This window comes from Solanum tuberosum, unplaced genomic scaffold (genome assembly GCF_000226075.1).
Source record: "Solanum tuberosum cultivar DM 1-3 516 R44 unplaced genomic scaffold, SolTub_3.0 scf00048, whole genome shotgun sequence".
NCBI lineage: Eukaryota > Viridiplantae > Streptophyta > Magnoliopsida > Solanales > Solanaceae > Solanum > Solanum tuberosum.
This window is the reverse complement of record NW_006238976.1, coordinates 1,837,967-1,855,988: the sequence shown is the minus strand read 5'-3', so window position 1 is coordinate 1,855,988 and position 18,022 is coordinate 1,837,967. Positions and strand designations below refer to the sequence as shown.

At 34.3% G+C, this 18,022-nt stretch overlaps 2 protein-coding genes across 4 annotated transcripts; one reads left to right on the top strand and one right to left on the bottom strand.

Annotated features, from left to right (window-relative positions):
* Window positions 1–2,644: 2,644 nt before the first annotated feature.
* On the bottom strand, window positions 2,645–11,125 carry LOC102590622 (beta-adaptin-like protein B). The gene is made up of 15 exons (XM_006343892.2): window positions 10,950–11,125; window positions 9,250–9,447; window positions 7,568–7,681; window positions 7,174–7,424; window positions 6,771–6,906; window positions 6,480–6,659; window positions 6,256–6,348; window positions 5,955–6,166; window positions 5,810–5,873; window positions 5,533–5,712; window positions 5,029–5,121; window positions 4,266–4,645; window positions 3,835–4,024; window positions 3,486–3,689; window positions 2,645–3,228 (listed from the first exon to the last, which is right to left on the bottom strand). The coding sequence occupies exons 1-15, from the start codon at window positions 11,034–11,036 to the stop codon at window positions 2,929–2,931; spliced, it is 2,682 nt and encodes an 893-aa protein (XP_006343954.1). The 5' UTR covers window positions 11,037–11,125; the 3' UTR covers window positions 2,645–2,928.
* Window positions 11,126–12,568: 1,443 nt separating this feature from the next.
* On the top strand, window positions 12,569–17,365 carry LOC102589848 (GPN-loop GTPase 1). 3 transcript variants are annotated; one of them, XM_006343889.2, is made up of 7 exons: window positions 12,569–12,735; window positions 13,721–13,789; window positions 13,894–14,002; window positions 14,138–14,364; window positions 15,611–15,901; window positions 16,525–16,730; window positions 16,844–17,365. In XM_006343889.2, exons 2-7 carry the CDS (start codon window positions 13,730–13,732, stop codon window positions 17,115–17,117), a joined length of 1,167 nt encoding a protein of 388 aa, XP_006343951.1. In that variant the 5' UTR covers window positions 12,569–12,735; window positions 13,721–13,729; the 3' UTR covers window positions 17,118–17,365. The 3 variants fall into 3 exon arrangements, with proteins under 3 accessions (XP_006343951.1, XP_006343952.1, XP_006343953.1); XM_006343890.2 differs by having other exon boundaries at window positions 13,718–13,789; XM_006343891.2 differs by having other exon boundaries at window positions 12,569–12,755.
* The last annotated feature ends 657 nt before the right edge of the window (window positions 17,366–18,022 follow it).

The window sequence follows — 18,022 nt, the reverse complement described above, 5'->3', positions numbered from 1 at the left end:
ACCACGTCAGTATTGTGGGACCCAATTTGGAGTAAATAAGAGTGGGGTCCACAACCCACATGCTCTGCAATTACTTTTTTTGTGTCGTTTAGTCGTAATATGGGTAGTGATTCGTATTCTTTTTTTTGTGATTTTATTTATTTTTGTATACTATTTATTTATTTGGTTATGCTTTTTGTACACTAGTTTAACTTGTGTTCTTCTTCTTTTTGAATATTGTATAGTGTTTGACTTTTAATACTTCATTTAGCTTAGAAGTTAATTATTTAGATATATTCTAGTTTGTAATATTATGTATCTTATCAAATTTTGGTGCGTTCAGATATGTTCAGATACATGTATCTCAGAATACATGAAGATAAAAGTAGGTGTAATTTTATCTAGACACATTGTATCCAAGTGGATTTGCATGTATATACGATTCGTAACAAATCTTGCTCATTGGTATCCCAGATACATGCAAATCACACTAGATACATTTATTTAGTGTGTATCTAGTGTGATTTGCATTTATCCTAGATACATAACAAATCTTGATCACCTCTCTCTCTTATCTGGTAATAATGCATGTATCTAAGTGTATTTTTCTCGATATGTGATAGAAAATTCATAATTAATGATAAAATATGTAATATTTTGAATATATATATATTAAAGTATGTCTAACTATATAGTTTTTTCCTTTTAAAAATGATTTTTTGGTTTCACAATTTCTGAGTGTATTTAGTTTAATCTCTCGAGGATAAAATGAATGAAGATGGCTTGAGATGGATTGATAAGTCTTTCGTCAATTTACAAATATAGCTATTTTACATATGTGAAATTATGGTGAGTAAAGACGTTATAATGAAGAAGTGACAGAACTAAAATAAAAAAAAAACGAAAGGATGTGGTTTTGAAAGACGTATAAATATTAAATTTAGTATATATAGACTTAGCTAAAGATAAAGCAAAATGAATTCATAAGACAGATGATGGAGCTATGTGTATATATATATTATAATATATTCATTTACATGTGTATCAATTGACTATATTTACTTTTGAACAGACTAGAATATTTTATTTTATTTTTTTCTTAATCTTTTTTTTTTTTTTAAACCCTTCCTAGGAGCTTCCATCCCTTTTTGCTCCCTTGGTAACTCGAATTCACAACCTTCGGATTGGAAGTGAGGGGTGCTTACCAACCGAGCACAATTTAAAAAAAATATATTTTGTTGTTTGTTTCCAAAAAATGTAGAGAAATATTTTTCAATATCTTTTTTCAGTTTTTGGGAATCTGCAAAAGAAATTTTGGAATCCAAATCAGATTTTAGATTACAAATAAGAAAAAAAAAAGGGGTAAAAAAGTATACAAGAACATACACACAATAAAAACAATTCAAGATTAGGTAATAAACTCGACCAATAATCATACTCTAATTTTTATATACACAAATAACACAAGCACAAACGAAAAAATGATCTTCTATAATCACTTAAGATTTAGATTTTTTTTAAAATATGACATTTTCATATACTTACACAATTTTTTCATGTATATCATTGTTTGGCTCATTGTCTTCAAAACATTATTAATCCATCACTTTTTAGATAGAACTAGACAATAACTCTTTTTTATCGATTCGTTTAAATTTTGCTCGAATTGCTCATTTTATCTCCCCTAAATATATCAAGGAATCTCAATACCTATTTTTCAAGCTTCTAGATTCTACTTATTCAAATACAATTTCAATTCATGTGAAGAGGGAAATTTTAGCTGGCTTTTTATGTACTCCATATTTCAAAAATTCAACTTAGAGAGGGAAAAGAACTTTGAATGATTGGCAAACCTTTAAAAAATTCATCAAATGTTTTTACTTTTTTTAGTGGAAATAAGTAGATATATTGGTAGAAATACTATACAACAAACTCAGTGTAATTATATAAGTGAAGTCTGAAAAAAGTAAGATGTACATACCCTTTTTCTTATTTTTATAGAGTAGAGAAACTATTTTCGATTGATCTTTGATAACACTTTTTTTAATTCAAATTTGAGATCAACAATGTGAACGAGCTCACCTATATTGATGGAAATACTACCTACAAAATGGTCCCAAAAGGAGTTGGAGAAGAGACACTTGGATTTTTGTAGTGGCATGAATATTTAATTAAAAAAAAAAAAACTAACCAAACCAACATACTATAAATATATAATATGGTGTCAGTTGATTGCTCAACCAAATTTCAAATTAAAAAAAACCCAAAAAAAGAGAGTAACATTTTAAAATATTATGACCTTTTATTAAATATCATGAATAAATATCCAATAGGATTAAGTAGCAAGTCATTTTCAATCCATCTCAAAGATTTGGTGTCGTCGCGTATAATACAATTGTTTAAAATATGACCAATGAATAAGGGGGGAAAAGGATTTAATTTTTTTTTTTGTATAATAATGGTAGGGGTCTTTTGATTGGCAGAATAAAAGTCACATAATAATTTTGAAATAAGATGCAAAATATTAAAATTTTCATATAGAATATGATATTAAAGGCGAAAATGTTTGAAATTGAGGTTTCAATAATTGAGTTGGAGATTTTATTTTTAATCTATTAGATGTATATAACAGAAAAACGCAATGTTGTGTCTGCTCAGATACAAATGAAATCGACAATCCTCAGTGTCAACAAAGTATAAAGAGGCTACAAAAAAAGAAGAAATTTTCTAAGATACATTCCATACAGCTGAAAAATATTGAAGTTTCGTGCAATAAAAAAAACTATAATAACAAGCACTGAACATAGGATGAAGCATGAATTAACAGTTCAACCTGGAAATTCAAGCTAATTAATAAGAACAAAAATAAGACGTGTACCGATAAAAGAGAACCAAAACAAAATTACAGGGGAAATAAATAAAGGGGAGATGGGATAAGCAGCAAGCTTATCAACTCTTGAGCAAAGTCTCGACGGCTTCAAAGAAGAGAGGAGCCATTTCAGGGCTTGGAGTCTTGATGGCACACTTGACACCAGGGGTTCCGATAACTGCTGTAAGTTCGATCAAGAAAGGAATTCCTCGGGGGCTCTTGGCAGAAAGATACAATACCTCCTGGTTAGCATGTTTGCGCTTAGCTATAAAGAACATGTTCGATGCAGCTAGACGATCAAGGGTTGTTTCAACGCTATTGATAACAGATGCTGGGAAGTCCCTTGATACCTCATTTGAATCAGGTAGTGACTTCCAAGTCTGGTAAAGAAGCAAAGAAGATACAGTTAAGCACCCAACTTGCTTATGTGGTTGTCAAAACAATCGGCAATGCAATGAACTAATGCAGATAGAATAAAAGAGGCTGATAGTTTTTAACTGACACGAGCTGCGAGAGATGATAAAATCAAAGCCAAGACACTCACGCATACATACATCGATTCCCAATCAATCAATACCTCAACCCCAAACAACAGTCAATACATAGATCTAGATAGAAATTCAACAATGTATGTTACCTCAAGAAAAGTGGAGCGCTCCATCCTTCCATCCTCCGTGAAAAGTACATGGAAATAGATTTTATCATTGAAATACCATACTGGCTGTTGATTATTTTTAATCGCAACCTGTAAAAGGGTATTTGCAGGGCCAGGGGAAATGTTCTGGAACAAAACCATTGGTAAGAGAGTGCTTGCAGATGTCCCAGGTAGCAATTGAGGAACCTATTGAGCACAAGACGTCAAAGTAAACAATCAAAGAGAAGTCGAATTCACAGAAGGGTCTATAATCAGATCTTCCTCTTGTTCTAGATAATAACATAAATACTTTGTGAAAGGACTGTAGACAGAAGTGGCATATAATACTCACTTGGAGTTGTCCACTGGCAGCAAGACCAAATGTGTTTTTATTAAACTGAATCATGAAGCCATCAAGAGGAACCTGTGAATTGTTCTCGAACATCATGCTGTAAAATACCTGCCCGTCTCTCCGTATCAGTTGGGCACTGATTTGTAAACCTTGACCACTAGAGGCTGGCAATACGATAGGTAATGGAGGGCTGCAATAAAAGTCGGTGCTCTGTAAGTGTTTTCACAATGATATCTCAAAAGAGTTTGAAACCTGTCAAACAAAAAGGAGCACTGATCTTTTTGACAAAAAAAAAGAGCAGAATTCCTTTTTGCATATATAACTTTAGATTCAGTATTGCGAGAATTCAGCCTTTAATCATTATGTTTGTGACCTTAAAAGAGATTGAGAGAACATTTTTTATAGTACTAATGCAGACAAACTGTACATACCCGGCTGGGGTTGCAGGCTGATCAACTGACACAATAGCACTACCGCTGTTATCCATGCCAAGGTCAAGTAAATCAGGCAGCGCTGCAGGTGCAGCTGGTTGCCTTGCTGCAGGATTAGCTGTACTAGCTGGCGGTGACGCACCACTTTCTGCAACACGAGCAGGAGAATCGGAATAGCTCTGTTCACCTGCATCAGGATACTCTTCCTCCTCAGTTTTCTGAGTAGTCTTCACACGAGTGACAAATGCTTCTGGAGGCTTATGATAGACAGAGGATAAAGTAGCAATATTGGAAAGAAGTTCGTCGAGGAGAGAAGGATCAAGTTGGTTTGAATCATCACTAATCACAGGCTTTTCAGCTAGCACAACATCTTTAGCTGCCTGCAATATACAAAGGAGATTGCAATAACTAGACATCCAGAGATCAACTTAATCCCAGAACTATGTACATACTCATAAACTAAGTTGCTCGGACTCTTCAAAAATGTTGTCAGGTGTGTGTTGGATCCTTCAAAAGTAGTGCATTTTTGGAGGATCCGACATGGGTGTGGCAACATATTTGGAGAGTCCGAGCAACTTAGCTCATAAACATATCTTGCAGCAAGGAATAAAGCAGTCAAGGGGAAATAGTGATGAATTATATCAACTATCACCCGAAAGACAGCAAGTCTTTCTCTAAATTGAAGATAGACCTTCCATACTGAAGTCATTAAAAAGGTCCATGAGACAGCCCAAGGAAAAGTGAAGCATTTGCTTGCACGTACCTCGGGATCAGTTGAGAGAAGACGCCAATAAATGTATGCACGATCTCGCAAGTCTGGATTGTCAGTCTCCACAGTGGCATTATTTAAGACCACCTATGAGCATTGAGCAAGGTCATAAGTAGAGTATCAGCTTTATTAAAAAATAATAATAATAAACAAAAAGATACTTGTCACTTTTTTGTGCTTTCCACTTTTAAAAACATTGCGTCAAGATACATTACTTTTTTCACTCATTACTCTAAATTTAGAAACTCAACATGCCATCCTATTTTTAGTTATGGTCTATATTGATGGAGCATATTAAAGTTCCTACATAGAGAGGATAATTTATCAAGTTTTTTGGTTTTGATAACAAGGCAGAGTGAAATGGAAGTAAAAAATTTGAAGAACTAATTGACTAGAAAGCTAGATTGGATTCTTTCCTATTATTGATAAGCAGAATGCAACTTGACATATTGCATAATATAACACGGGATCACTTGATGATATGATAACAAGAAGTACCTGGATCATTTGTTGTGGTCCTTCAGTTGGCTTCTTGAGGAAGAGTTTGACTGTTGCTGTCAGCAACTGCAATTGCACTTGGGGTGGTTCCTCAGGGAAACTCTCTAAAAAGCTTTCAAGGAGCTCATCTGCATTATCAATTCTTTCAGCATACTCACCGATAATCCAGATCATTGATGCCTGTCAACGAAGAGACAGAAGCAGTTAACAAAATCTGTGAACAGATTGTAGACCCAACAACTTCCCGGAGCCAGCTCCTGGAAAGATCTTCTGTTACCTTTGCCTCAGGCTCATCTAGTGTGTCCAAACTCTCGCAAAGAGTAGCAATTATGGACTCATAGCTGAAAAAGAAAGCCAGAACAAAAAAATTAAATAAAAGACCAGAACTCAACTTTAGCATATCAGACTTCAACAGAACTTACGTGTTAGGATATCTTCTGAAAATGTCCTTGATTACTATTATAGCTTCTTGAACAACATAGTTTACTTTTATCTTAATCAATTCAAGCAGGACACTGATACAGCGTTCCGCAGCCCTCTCTAATTTGATGGCACAGCGGCCAATAGCACGGACAGCTTTTCTGACAAAGTCAACGTCTACTTCAGTAGCATATTCTTTGAATTCCAATAGCACCTACAAACATATAAACCACACTTAATGATGCAACACACAAGAACCTATATCAGAGGAACTAAACTGAATCAAAAGCAGAGAGGATATACCTGGTCTATGTTTCTGTCTGAAGCAAGTTTTATCATGATTTCTAACTTCTCCATTTTCACATATATAGGATCATTATACTTGCAAAAGAATACCTAGCAACAGAACAATATTAGAAGCAAAGCTTAGTTGTCCAGTTTTAGTTACAGATAGGTCCAACAGTGCTAAGGAAATAGAGGTTTTGACGCCAATCTTGCAAGTGCCTAGGCAGCACCACAAAAAATACCTTGATTTCATGTGCAAGAATTGTTGGACGCTTTTGTACAATTAGGTTTATGTTCCTTAACGCAACATACTGAATTTCAGGCTCTGCTGAAAGCAACGTTACGAGAGGAGGAGCCATCTTTTTACAAAGGTTCCGAACTACATCAGTGCTGGTGATGAGTTCCATCTGTTGGAGTATCATCTGCAACACCAGAAAATGACTATTAGTGAAATGTCTAATTCTGGCAATGCTAATCATGCGGAAACATAATTTATTTTAAAAAGTTTGTGAAAAAGATGGAAACAATCCCACCTTTACAGCTGAAAGAACAACAGCGCAATTTGCATGCTGTAATCGTGGAGTGACTCGCTCCACTATGTTTTCAGCTTCACGAGCATCAGCTGCTTTGTACTTTGACAGAGCATCCAGTATAAATACTTGACCCCACCTATATCCAGAGATAATTATCACATTAATAAGCAAAGGAGCAAGCATAAACTTCTAACAAAATGATTTAAAAGCATAATAAGATGAGGTAATAGAAAACAATCCATGAAGTAGCATCTCGTAGACAACAAAGCAAATCAAACAATAACATGAAGAAAATGCATTGTCCTATGGCATGCCGACATATGTTTACAAGTTAGATGATTTGTCAAACCCTAGCACATTTTACATTGACAAAGGTAGCAGCATTAGGATTGGACAGGCTTACTCAGTGCATTCATTCAGAGCAGTTAAAAGCTTTGAAAGTGTATGGCTGGTGATCTCAAAGATGGGCTTGCTACTGCTTTCTTGAATTTCTGCAAGAGCCGCAACAGCATTTGCAACAACCATAGGATTATTGTCAGATATTAAGTCCTTGAGAGCATCCAGAAAGCCCCTATCTTCCACAAGTTCGGCATTTATGTCATAGAGCTTAGCAACACAGATAGCTGCTGTCTTACGAACATAAGGATCATCATCCTGATGGAAAGAGCGCAGACAAAGTACATTGTTTAGTTAGAAAACATCGTGCACTGTTATGTTCCATACCATCTTCAATCAATCAAGAAGATCCAACTTCAAAACTAGGAGCAGGTAGGGGAAGAGAAAGCTTGTGAATTCACCTTAAGGCAACGTTGGAGGGGATCACATAAATACTCAGTGATCTTGTCAACACGAATGCATCCCATTGTCCGGACAGCCAAAGCACGAATTAAAGGATTTGGGTCTTGCGAATCCTGCAAAATACAGCATGTCATTAATAAGATATCAGAAGAAACATGCTAGGGGAGCTAGAAAACCAATTCAAAATTATTAAGAAGAAACATCTATATGATTAGGTGGTATTATGTTTCTGCAAACCAAATTGTTCTAAATTGTACCCTAAATATGATACGTAAATGCAAATAATTTGAACATTCAACTAAAAACTAAGACGAGTAAAGAAACTAAAGAACATTTTTATAACCAGAAGTAGCTGAAGACCTTTATAAACCCTTTTGAATCCCTTATAAATCCACATGGATAAATACAACTCAAAAGAAAAAGTTAACTAAACTAAACACATAAACCTCTAATACGCTAGGAACCGCAGGCACTAGGTTGTGCAGTGCAGTCATACTCAAGTCAAATTCAAACTGCACAGGTTGGACAACAGCTGTTACCATGTTGGACAGCCCAAAAAATTCTTACTTCTTTATTGCTTCCTTAATATTCAGACTGCTGCAAGACATTATGTCCTACTCCCATTGGAAAAGTTTTTCGTTGTGAAAGAGGTAGGGATAAACAAGGTCCTTCAAGTAAGGAAAAGGAATTGTTCTAGTCCCAAGAATCATGCGGCGTGAAGAGCTGGAGGGACAACTTTGGGACCAACTTTCTGATCTTCGCAAATGTGGCATTAGGTGAATTCTTCAATCCGCCTAAACTTTGCTTGACAGAGTCATCTAATATTTGTGTTGTGGGAAGTATTAGATGTCAGTAGATTAGGTGATCTTCCCCTAAGCTGGTATGAACAATACTGTTGTCCAAAGAACAAAAAAGAAGGGGAAAAAAATACTATACTACGGAACTTCTCATTCATTCATCATATCTTTATTTAACTGGCTTATTTCAACCCATCTTAAATTGAAACAAATGAATTCATTACTTATTGAAAAACATAAGTTTCACGATGGTTCATTATCTGGGAGATCGTAGAAAAACCTTCATCTCAGCCAAGGCTTTATCACACGGTTCAAGATCTCTTCTCAGTAGATTATAATTATACAATGAATTGCTTTTTTAAAAAAAATAAAAAAATTGTAGTCTTAAATGTTCCATTTCCCACTGTTTTGTTTTACGACTTTTCGTGTCTTTGGGTTTCTGTCCAATTATAAAAGCAGAGGAACTAATTAAAATTTCTGATAAAGAAGAGGAGCTACTAATTGAAGAGCGAAGAACCTTATGGTCTATGGGAAAACAAAGATGGTATACAGAGGGATTGAATCAGATTGGAAATCCCCTTCGATCTCAATTCTCATTGAAGACCGGGTAAAGGAGTATCATGAACGTTCAAGACTCATTGTATTATATCACTCAAAAGATAGATAGAAATATTACTGAATACTTCTCTATTTGTAATCATATGTATATGAGACAGACAAGTGAGAAGTCTAGATAAATGATTAGCTGAAGCTTTTATTGTCGTATGCTCATAATACAGGTGAAGATTGACATATAAAGAACAAATCAGTAGGTAATGAGAAGAATAAAACCACAACATTTATAGAAGACAAATGATTAAAGATGAGTTTCATCACGGGAATACCTTCACAAATGTATTTACGGCAAGAATAGCAAGATCAGGTTGGCTTTTAGCATAATTGATAAGATACAAGTATACAAGTTTCTTCAACTCCAAATTCTCTGTTTGCATGCAATTAACAACATCTGTGAACAGTGAAGAAACATCTTTCCCAACTGTCATAGCAGCAATGACTTTTTTGACAGCATCTTTTCTCTTGTCCTGCATTCCATACAGATATATAAGCAGCTACAAAATTTCCAAAAAGAAGAAGGAATGGCAAGGCTGCAATGAAAAGCCTCATGACTTGAACAACTTAGCCACGATTGAATGATGTCATAATTCAGCTGAGTAAAATTTAAGACCGAAAACGTTGAGTTCATTGTAATAGCAACAACTTTTCAACTACATATGTCTACAATGACCAGAAGCAACCAGTTTTAAAAATGATAAGTACACATATGTAAAGAGAGAGAAGTAATATTTCAACAAATAAATAGACAATCTAGTTTCTACGAACATTTCATCAATGAAAAGGATCGTGCCAATAATGGAACTGCATTCAGATGTCCGCAAATTTTCTAACAAACGAACAGCTAAAATAGTATTCGGTAACAATTTCATTTACATCCCCAGTTTCACAAGCATCCTACAGAATATATAGTAATTTCAATAGGATTTAAAATATAAAATCTATTCTATTCAATCAAAACTACTGATGAATGAGTACTATTCAATTCGATACTGATTTTCACAAGCATCTAAACTAAATACAGTATCAATAGGACAGTGAAACTAAATATAAAATCACTGGTAACTTATTCAACCGAATCAAACCGCCTAAATTATTGATATCAACCACACAAATGAATATTCACCAAACTCCTTAACAAAGAAAATTTCAACCATAAGCAATCCCTCTTCCACCCAATAAGATTTTCGGTCCCCAATTTCATAAACATCACACTGAAAATGCAGTAATTTAAACGGTCATCAAAACTAAATACAAACCCTGATTAAGCATAATTCACATATGAGATCACTCGAACAAATGAAGACTTGTGAGACTCTTTCGAGAAATTATGCAAACTGAATATCATTCCTAAATAAGCATAATTCTCCGATTTCACAAACTACTCTTTTCGATAATCATTTCAGTAGCGTCCCCTATTCCATAAGCATCACAGAGAGAATGCAGTAAATTCAATAGCCCTTAAAACTAAACATAAAAATTTGAGAACCCTGAATATGCATAAATTCACATCTAAAAATTGTTGAGATCAACCAAGCAAATGGAGACTTGTGAGACTCCTTCAACAATTCAAATCGTGAAACTACATGCAAATACTGATTAAGCATGACTCCCCGGTTTCAGTAGCTATACTATTTCATGAAGGTCCAATAACTTCCCCAATTTCATAAACATACAGCGAAAATGCTGTATATTTCAATATGACCTCAAAACTAAGCATAAATTCACTTTCAGAAAATCAAATATAGATCAAACCAAACAAGCGAGGACTAGTGAGACTTCTAGCACAAATCAAATGCGAAAACTAGCCAGATCTGACCACGGCTATCTCAAATCACCATTCAAAATGACAAAGTAAATTCATAGATTTCATTAAATCGGATCAATGCAAAGCTAATAAATCCAGAAAACTCGAGTTTCTTCGCAGGCTCGATATGAATGGAATTAACTTCAATAGGAGAGTTTTTGTTACCTTGTACTGAGAATTGAGCTCTTCTTTGAGCTCAGGGATTTCTCCCTTCTTCGTAGTAGAGAAGTACTTTGAATCGTGACCGCTCATTTCTTTGATCGGAATCGGACAGTCGGTGAAGCTGCCGGTGGAGAGAACACAGCAGAGAGAGAGAGGAAAAAACTGAAGCGGAATGGTTGTCGTCAAAATTAAAAGCAGGAAAATGTGATATTGAACCGGTGGCTGAATCAAACCGGTTCTAAACCGGAGGAACTTTCTATGCCCGAGTCAATTACAAGACTTATTTTTTTTTCCTCTTCCTTGTTTTTTTTTTTTATAAATAATTTTTTTATCTACATTATATTTTTAATTTTTTTTATTTTTGCATAGAAGAAGTGAATTAGAGAAAAATATTTAATGCAATGCAATCTTATTGGTTTATTAAATAGTTATTTAGCTTACATTGTTGCTCCATTTTGTAATAGAGTAATTCTCCTTTATTAAGGAAGACTTACCTTTGCAAAAATGTTAGACAATTTTTTTTGTTTGTTAAAAATATATTTTAACGATTTTAAAAAAAAAAATTCATATCTAAGCTATTAGCAATGTAATAAACACACCTATTCTATCGGCTATTACTCATTAATTTGAGAAACTAACATACTGAATAAGGTCTGGATGATTTAGATTCAAATATTGAAAACTAACATACTTAATGAATGAAGTTTGAATAATTAAAACTATGACTTCATTTTAAGGGGAAATAAGTGAGTCTGATGATAACGTATTAACGTTGAATATGGTGTATTAGTAATGCTTGTATTAGTTATGCTAAGATTATTTCTTATGCAGTATTGAGAATGAGAGGGGGGAAAAGGAAGATATTACAAAAAATATAGAATAAAGAAGACACAAAATATGAATTTTTACAAATCTATTTGTAAAGATCTTATAGATTCCTTACCTATCATAAATATGAATTATTATGCAAAATTGTATTGTTTGTCCATAAATATGAATTATGAAAGATTATAATGGTAACAATCATTGATAAAGCTAGTTCTTCATTAATTTGTAAATATTATATTAAATTATTAATTAAAAAAATGAGATAAAAACTAACAAAAATAATAATAACAAGATTGTTGGTAAAAAAGAATATCACACACGTTTCTTTTATCTAGCTTTGTTTTATATTGTATTATAGATTTTTTAATACTTTTTTAAAGGTTTGAGTATTTCAGTACGAACTCTTTTGTAAATCTATTTTGATTATCCTTTGTTTTAAAATAATATACTATTCCTTTTAATAAAAGAAATAAAAGATTGTTGCATATTTAATTCATCAAATAAGATGAAAATATTCACATTAGAAATATAACAACTTCAAACATGTCCAAATTTATAGTAAATACACTTTATAAATATTTATGAACTTTAATTTTTAAAAGTAAAAAGATTAGTGATAAATATACGAAATAGTACCAAATAACTTTTTCAATTTTTTTTAAATATTTCTTATATACACTATTATTGCACATTTTTTTTTTTTGACATATTCATCAAAAAATATGTTTTTATTTTTTTGCACAAATAAATAGGTAGTTTCCAAACAGGCCTTATTGTTTATTGGGCTTAAGCTTATTCTCGCTTTTTTTTTTTCTTTTTAATTTCCAGTATTTTCTTTCCGAAGTCATTCTATTCTCCCCGTCTAGCAGCAAACCCTCCATTTTGCTTCCACTCCGCCGGACTTGCCTTCACCGCCGTACGCCGCGGTTGCGATTCTACGCCGGTGACTTATCAACTACCGGTGATTGTTTTATTAAACTTGCAAGTATCTAGCTTTGTCTTAAAAACTTACAGGCTCTGACCATTATGAGTTTCCATTATGAATAATTTTGTTAAAAAAACTTGTGGACTCTGTTCATAGAGTTGATGTCACTGAGTTATAAGCTAAATTAGTGTACGGATAATGATAATGGTTTAAACGGTTTTGGGAGAAAATTTTGCTCTTCGCCGAGCTTCAATACAGAGTTTTTTTTTTGTTTTTTGAGTATCTTCATAAATGAGGTGTTAAAAGTTGTTCTACGGTGTTCTATGTCATGTATTTATTATCCGAGCTTCAATTCGTGGTTTGTATTTAACTATTTTCAGCTTTCAGTGTTTGCAATCTTACCTTGTTCGGGTTAGTTTTGTAGCTTGAACTTCTAATCATACCTTGTTCTGGTTAGTTTTGTAGCTTTACCTTCTAATCTTACCTTGTTCTGGTTAATTTTGTAGCTTGAACTTTTATTATAATGGGTGCATATTCAACAGAAATGATTCTAAGAATAATATTTATTGTTTTAATGTTATTAGAGTTTATTCTTTGCTTTAGGGTGATTAGAGTACCCTTAATAATACCCCAAAATGTATAAATAACAACATGTTTATATTCAAAACAGTTGGTTCCCCAAACCTCAAAATCCTGTATCTGAATACGATGGAACGTTACGAGTGGATTTTGAGAAGTTCCTGCACTAGTTTGAGTACAATATCACTAGTCCGAGCTTTATCTAAAGTTATCATTAGCTTGAGATTAAGAAAAGAACAAACTCGAAAGTATTATCCATAGCCGTTGGCAGAATCCTTTGGAATTTGATGTTGGCCTTTGTGATGCTCCTACATTTATTTATTATCACCATCTTTTTGTTGTCTTTTACTTTTCCTATTTCCTTTATGCCTTTTACCCTTGATACGGTCTTAATTATTTTACATTGAGCCTGATAGAAGACGTTACTTCACTGATTTAGCAGTTATCTTGAATGGAGATTGATTCAAAGGTACCAGAGGAGGCTGAGAGTTCGATGCAAGTTGACAGTAAGGTAAACATTCTTAATTTTGGATTACTTTTACAATTATTCAGATTATGGAAGCTAAGCCTTAACTAATATTCTCCTTCTTTTCCGTCTCGATTGTCTGGTTATAGGTTCAGGAGAAGGATGATATCTCTAACTCGATGCAAAATCTTAATATCGAGGGATCATCCTTCACTTTCAAGAAAAAACCTATCATTATCATAGTGGTTGGGATGGCTGGTAAAGTCCTATTTGTTTTTGTTAAGTATTCATATGTATACCATTTTTAAGATACTAGCTTTGTCCCAAGTTGTTTGTTGTGATTTAAGTTTTACTTGAAGACTTGATATAACACTTGTTTTGATTGATGTCTAGGTAGTGGAAAAACTACGTTTCTCCATCGACTTGTTTGCCACACAATGGCGTCCAATCTCCGGGGTTATGTTTTGAACCTTGATCCTGCTGTCTTGACCCTTCCATTTGGTGCAAATATCGATATTAGAGACACTGTTCGATACAAGGAAGTCATGAAGCAATACAATCTTGGGCCAAATGGAGGAATTCTTACTTCACTGAACCTGTTTGCCACAAAATTTGATGAGGTTAGTTTGATGTGATCTGGTTTTCTTTTATTGAATGGGATGTGAAGTCACTTTTCCTTTTTGTCTTGGCTAAATACATAACTAGCCCCATAAACTTTGCACAAGTTGTTAGATAGACACTTAGGTTGTGCTGTGACCATATAGACACTTCAACTAAGCAGGAATGTGTTGCGTAAATATAGATGTCTTACATGGCGTACAACTTATGTATCCCTCAATTTTATTTCCTTTCTTATTGTATGTTTTAAAAAATTAATTACATGCGGCATTTTAAAAAAAAAAGTTACACATGTTTGTCAGTAGTTAATTTGTTCATTTGACACATCAACAGTGAGTGCATGCAGATGGCCGTCTTACCGACACTGGTGTGCACGAGATACACCTCTGCCAAATAGAAGTGTTCAAATGATCACTATAAAAGTCGAGGTGTCTAACCGAGAAAATGTGCCTAGTTTGAGGGGCATATCTATTTGGTCTTCTGTCTTTTCTTAAACTTACGTGATCTAGAGAAACCTTGTTTTCTAGTTTCCTTCCTCTTGCATCTCTTGTGGTATATGAGTCTTCTCTCTGTATTGATCACTTATTGTGGTAGAAAAATGGACTGAATGAATGTCTAAAGGATATTAGTGCATAAATTATAGTGGATTTTGCATTTCTGTCAACAATTGAAAGCTTGTAGATGAGTGCACTATGTTTTGAGGTCCAAAGTTCTGGTTGGTTAGAATGATGTGTTTGTGCAAAGAATTTTCGTGCAGCATGGTGTTGGTATCACACAGAGTGTGTTACTCATGGTCTAGAAACGTTACTTTGTGACCCTTTTGTATTTCTTCTGAACGACAGACTGCCCAGATGCTAGTAGCCTCTTAATATGTGAAATAGTGATGCTTCTCTAAAGTTTCTGAAACATTGCATCAAGTCTTTGATCTCTCAAGCACCATTCATGCATCTAACCCCTCTTGAACTTCTTGTATGTTTGTTACTTTGATGCTCTTGGATGATGCCTGGGCATATTATTTATCAAATTCAATCTCTTAAAGAGCACAAGTTTCATATTTTCTGGCGCTAGACTTCACGGTTTTTAAAATGTAGGTGGAAAGATGTCAAAGCAATAAAATCTATATCTGATGTTTGCTTGCTTTTGCTTTGTAGTATTTGTTCTTTTCACCAATTTTAGGGAAGCAAAGGTTTACATGCATTGTATTTCGCAAGCTCTGTTGAGACAACCACTTCTTCTACCTATTTGCAGGTGATATCAGTTATTGAAAAACGAGCTGACCAGTTGGACTATGTTCTCGTGGACACTCCTGGACAGATTGAGATATTCACTTGGTCTGCTTCTGGTGCAATTATCACTGAAGCTTTTGCATCTACTTTTCCCACTGTTGTGACATACGTAGTTGATACACCACGATCTGAAAGTCCAGCTACTTTTATGAGCAATATGCTGTATGCTTGTAGCATCCTCTACAAAACAAGGTTGCCTCTGGTATTGGCTTTCAACAAGACGGATGTGGCTAATCATGAATTTGCTTTGGAGGTAGCAGAATAAATTCTGACATTTCTCTATTTTTTCTTGAAAAGGGCAGGGAGTTGGGAGGAAGATAAAGGGCTGTCTGTCTCCACTATTACTCATATTAAGTTTGCTATGAAACATTATCCCCTTTGTGCACCTAATATAAACCAATGAGGACGTTAAAGAAATAACCTCTAGGTGAATCAGATGCTATTACCCTTTCTATAATAATTAATATTGGAACCACAAGATTATTATAATGACAGTTTAAAACTATAACTGTTATGTGTTGTATATGCTTGCTAAGTAGTTTAAACCAATGAGTCATCGTGTAAAGCTCTGATTATGATGGTTGTTGTGCAATTGTGTGTTTGTTAATCATAGAAGCCATGATTGGTCTGTTGAGCTTGTCACATATTCTACTTGCAGCACTTTTTGCTGCACAACAATATAATGCCTTATAACAATTAAAAAAAGTGTGTTTATGTGCGTGTGTGCATGTGTGAGGGGAGGGACGGAAAGGGAGGGAGGTACGGGTGTTTGTAGTCGAGCGTAGTGTTAAATTCTTACTATTGGATTCTTCAGCCTTTTTTGCTTTTACTTCCATTGGCTGCTTTTCTGGAATTGTGATGTTACTGCTAATGCAGTGGATGAAAGATTTTGAGGTGTTTCATGCGGCACTAGATGCAGACAACACTTACACATCAACTCTGACTCGGAGCCTCTCTCTTGCACTTGAGGAGTTCTACAAGAATCTCAGATCAGTTGGAGTCTCTGCAGTTTCAGGTGCTGGGATGGATGCGTTTTTCAAGGCAATTGAAGCCAGCGCTGAAGAGTACATGGAAACTTACAAGTATTACAGTAACTGAAACTTACTGTTTATATTTCTTGAAATACCACTGATAATTGGACATGCTAAAAAACTATTATCTCCACTTTCTTATTATTGCAAACTTTTCCTGGTAGGGCTGACTTGGACAAGAGACGGGAGGAGAAGCAGCTATTAGAGGAAAAACGCAGAAGAGAGAATATGGAAAAGCTGAGGAAAGATATGGAGAAAACCGGAGGTGAAACTGTAGTATTGAGCACTGGTTTGAAGGATGTAAAAGGGAAGAACAAGGCTATGATGGACGACGAGGATGAAGAAGAAGAAGAGGATGAGGACATCAAGGTTTTTAGTGACGATGAAGATGCCATAGACGAGGATGAAGACGAAGAAGATGCTGGCTTTCCATTCTGAGCCTGTACATGGTGTCCTTTAAGAAAATTTACTATGTATAGGACTGATCAAAACGCGCTAAGCCCGAAATTAAGGAACAGAAAATTGGTTTTACTTTCTGTAAATGTGAATCTGGGCACTGGTTGCATCTCATTTTGGTAGTTCAAGAATTAGGTGATGTGGCCTTCTGTGCTTTTTATTGAAGAAAACCTCGACAGATTTTGATTGTCAACTGATTTACCTTTTATATTTATGATGACAATTTGCTAGATTGGGTATGTTTGGCACAAAGGAAATTTTTTTCCAAAAAATTCTTTCATGAAAATAAGTAGTTTTCTCATAAATTTTGATGTTTGCTTAGGAGAATAAGTATTTTTTCAGGAACATTGTTTCTAATAATTCGTTTGCGAAAGTAATTTGTTACAATATCAAGAAAATAGTAATTTGGGAAATTCAGAAACGACTATCTGTTTATCCTTCCACCTTAATTATTGACCTCTATATATCCTTCTTCTATTTCGGGTTGCCCACCTAATATAGGCATTCCACTCTAATTTTATTCCAAATGTCTTTGTTTCAAATCCTATCTCTCTTGGTATGCTCATACATTCATCTCAACATTCTCATTTTTGCTACTTTCATCTTTTAGATGCGTGAGTTCTTGATTGACCAATACTTCATCTCATATAACATAATTTGTCTAACAATCGGTTTGTAGAATTTGTCGTATAGCCTTAGTGAAACATTCTCTTCTTATCACACAAAGATATTCCATTTCATTCATTTTGCTTCAATATAATACGTAACACAATCGACTCATCGTCTATCTCCTCCTTTCCTCGGAAATATCTCCCACAATTCAAGAGAGTTTATTCTCCAAAATTTAGAGTAAAATGTATTAAGGAAAATATATTTCCAAAATACAC

Excerpts from the sequence above, each read along its gene's own strand:
- LOC102590622 (XM_006343892.2), bottom strand. The coding sequence starts at position 11,036 with ATGAGCGGTCACGATTCAAAGTACTTCTCTACTACGAAGAAGGGAGAA. Across the intron at positions 7,682-9,249 it reads CCGTAAATACATTTGTGAAG|GATTCGCAAGACCCAAATCC; the intron begins GTATTCCCGTGA and ends TGTATTTTGCAG. Across the intron at positions 3,229-3,485 it reads AGCGCTCCACTTTTCTTGAG|ACTTGGAAGTCACTACCTGA; the intron begins GTAACATACATT and ends CTTCTTTACCAG.
- LOC102589848 (XM_006343889.2), top strand. The coding sequence starts at position 13,730 with ATGGAGATTGATTCAAAGGTACCAGAGGAGGCTGAGAGTTCGATGCAA. Across the intron at positions 13,790-13,893 it reads CGATGCAAGTTGACAGTAAG|GTTCAGGAGAAGGATGATAT; the intron begins GTAAACATTCTT and ends GTCTGGTTATAG. Across the intron at positions 16,731-16,843 it reads GAGTACATGGAAACTTACAA|GGCTGACTTGGACAAGAGAC; the intron begins GTATTACAGTAA and ends TTTTCCTGGTAG.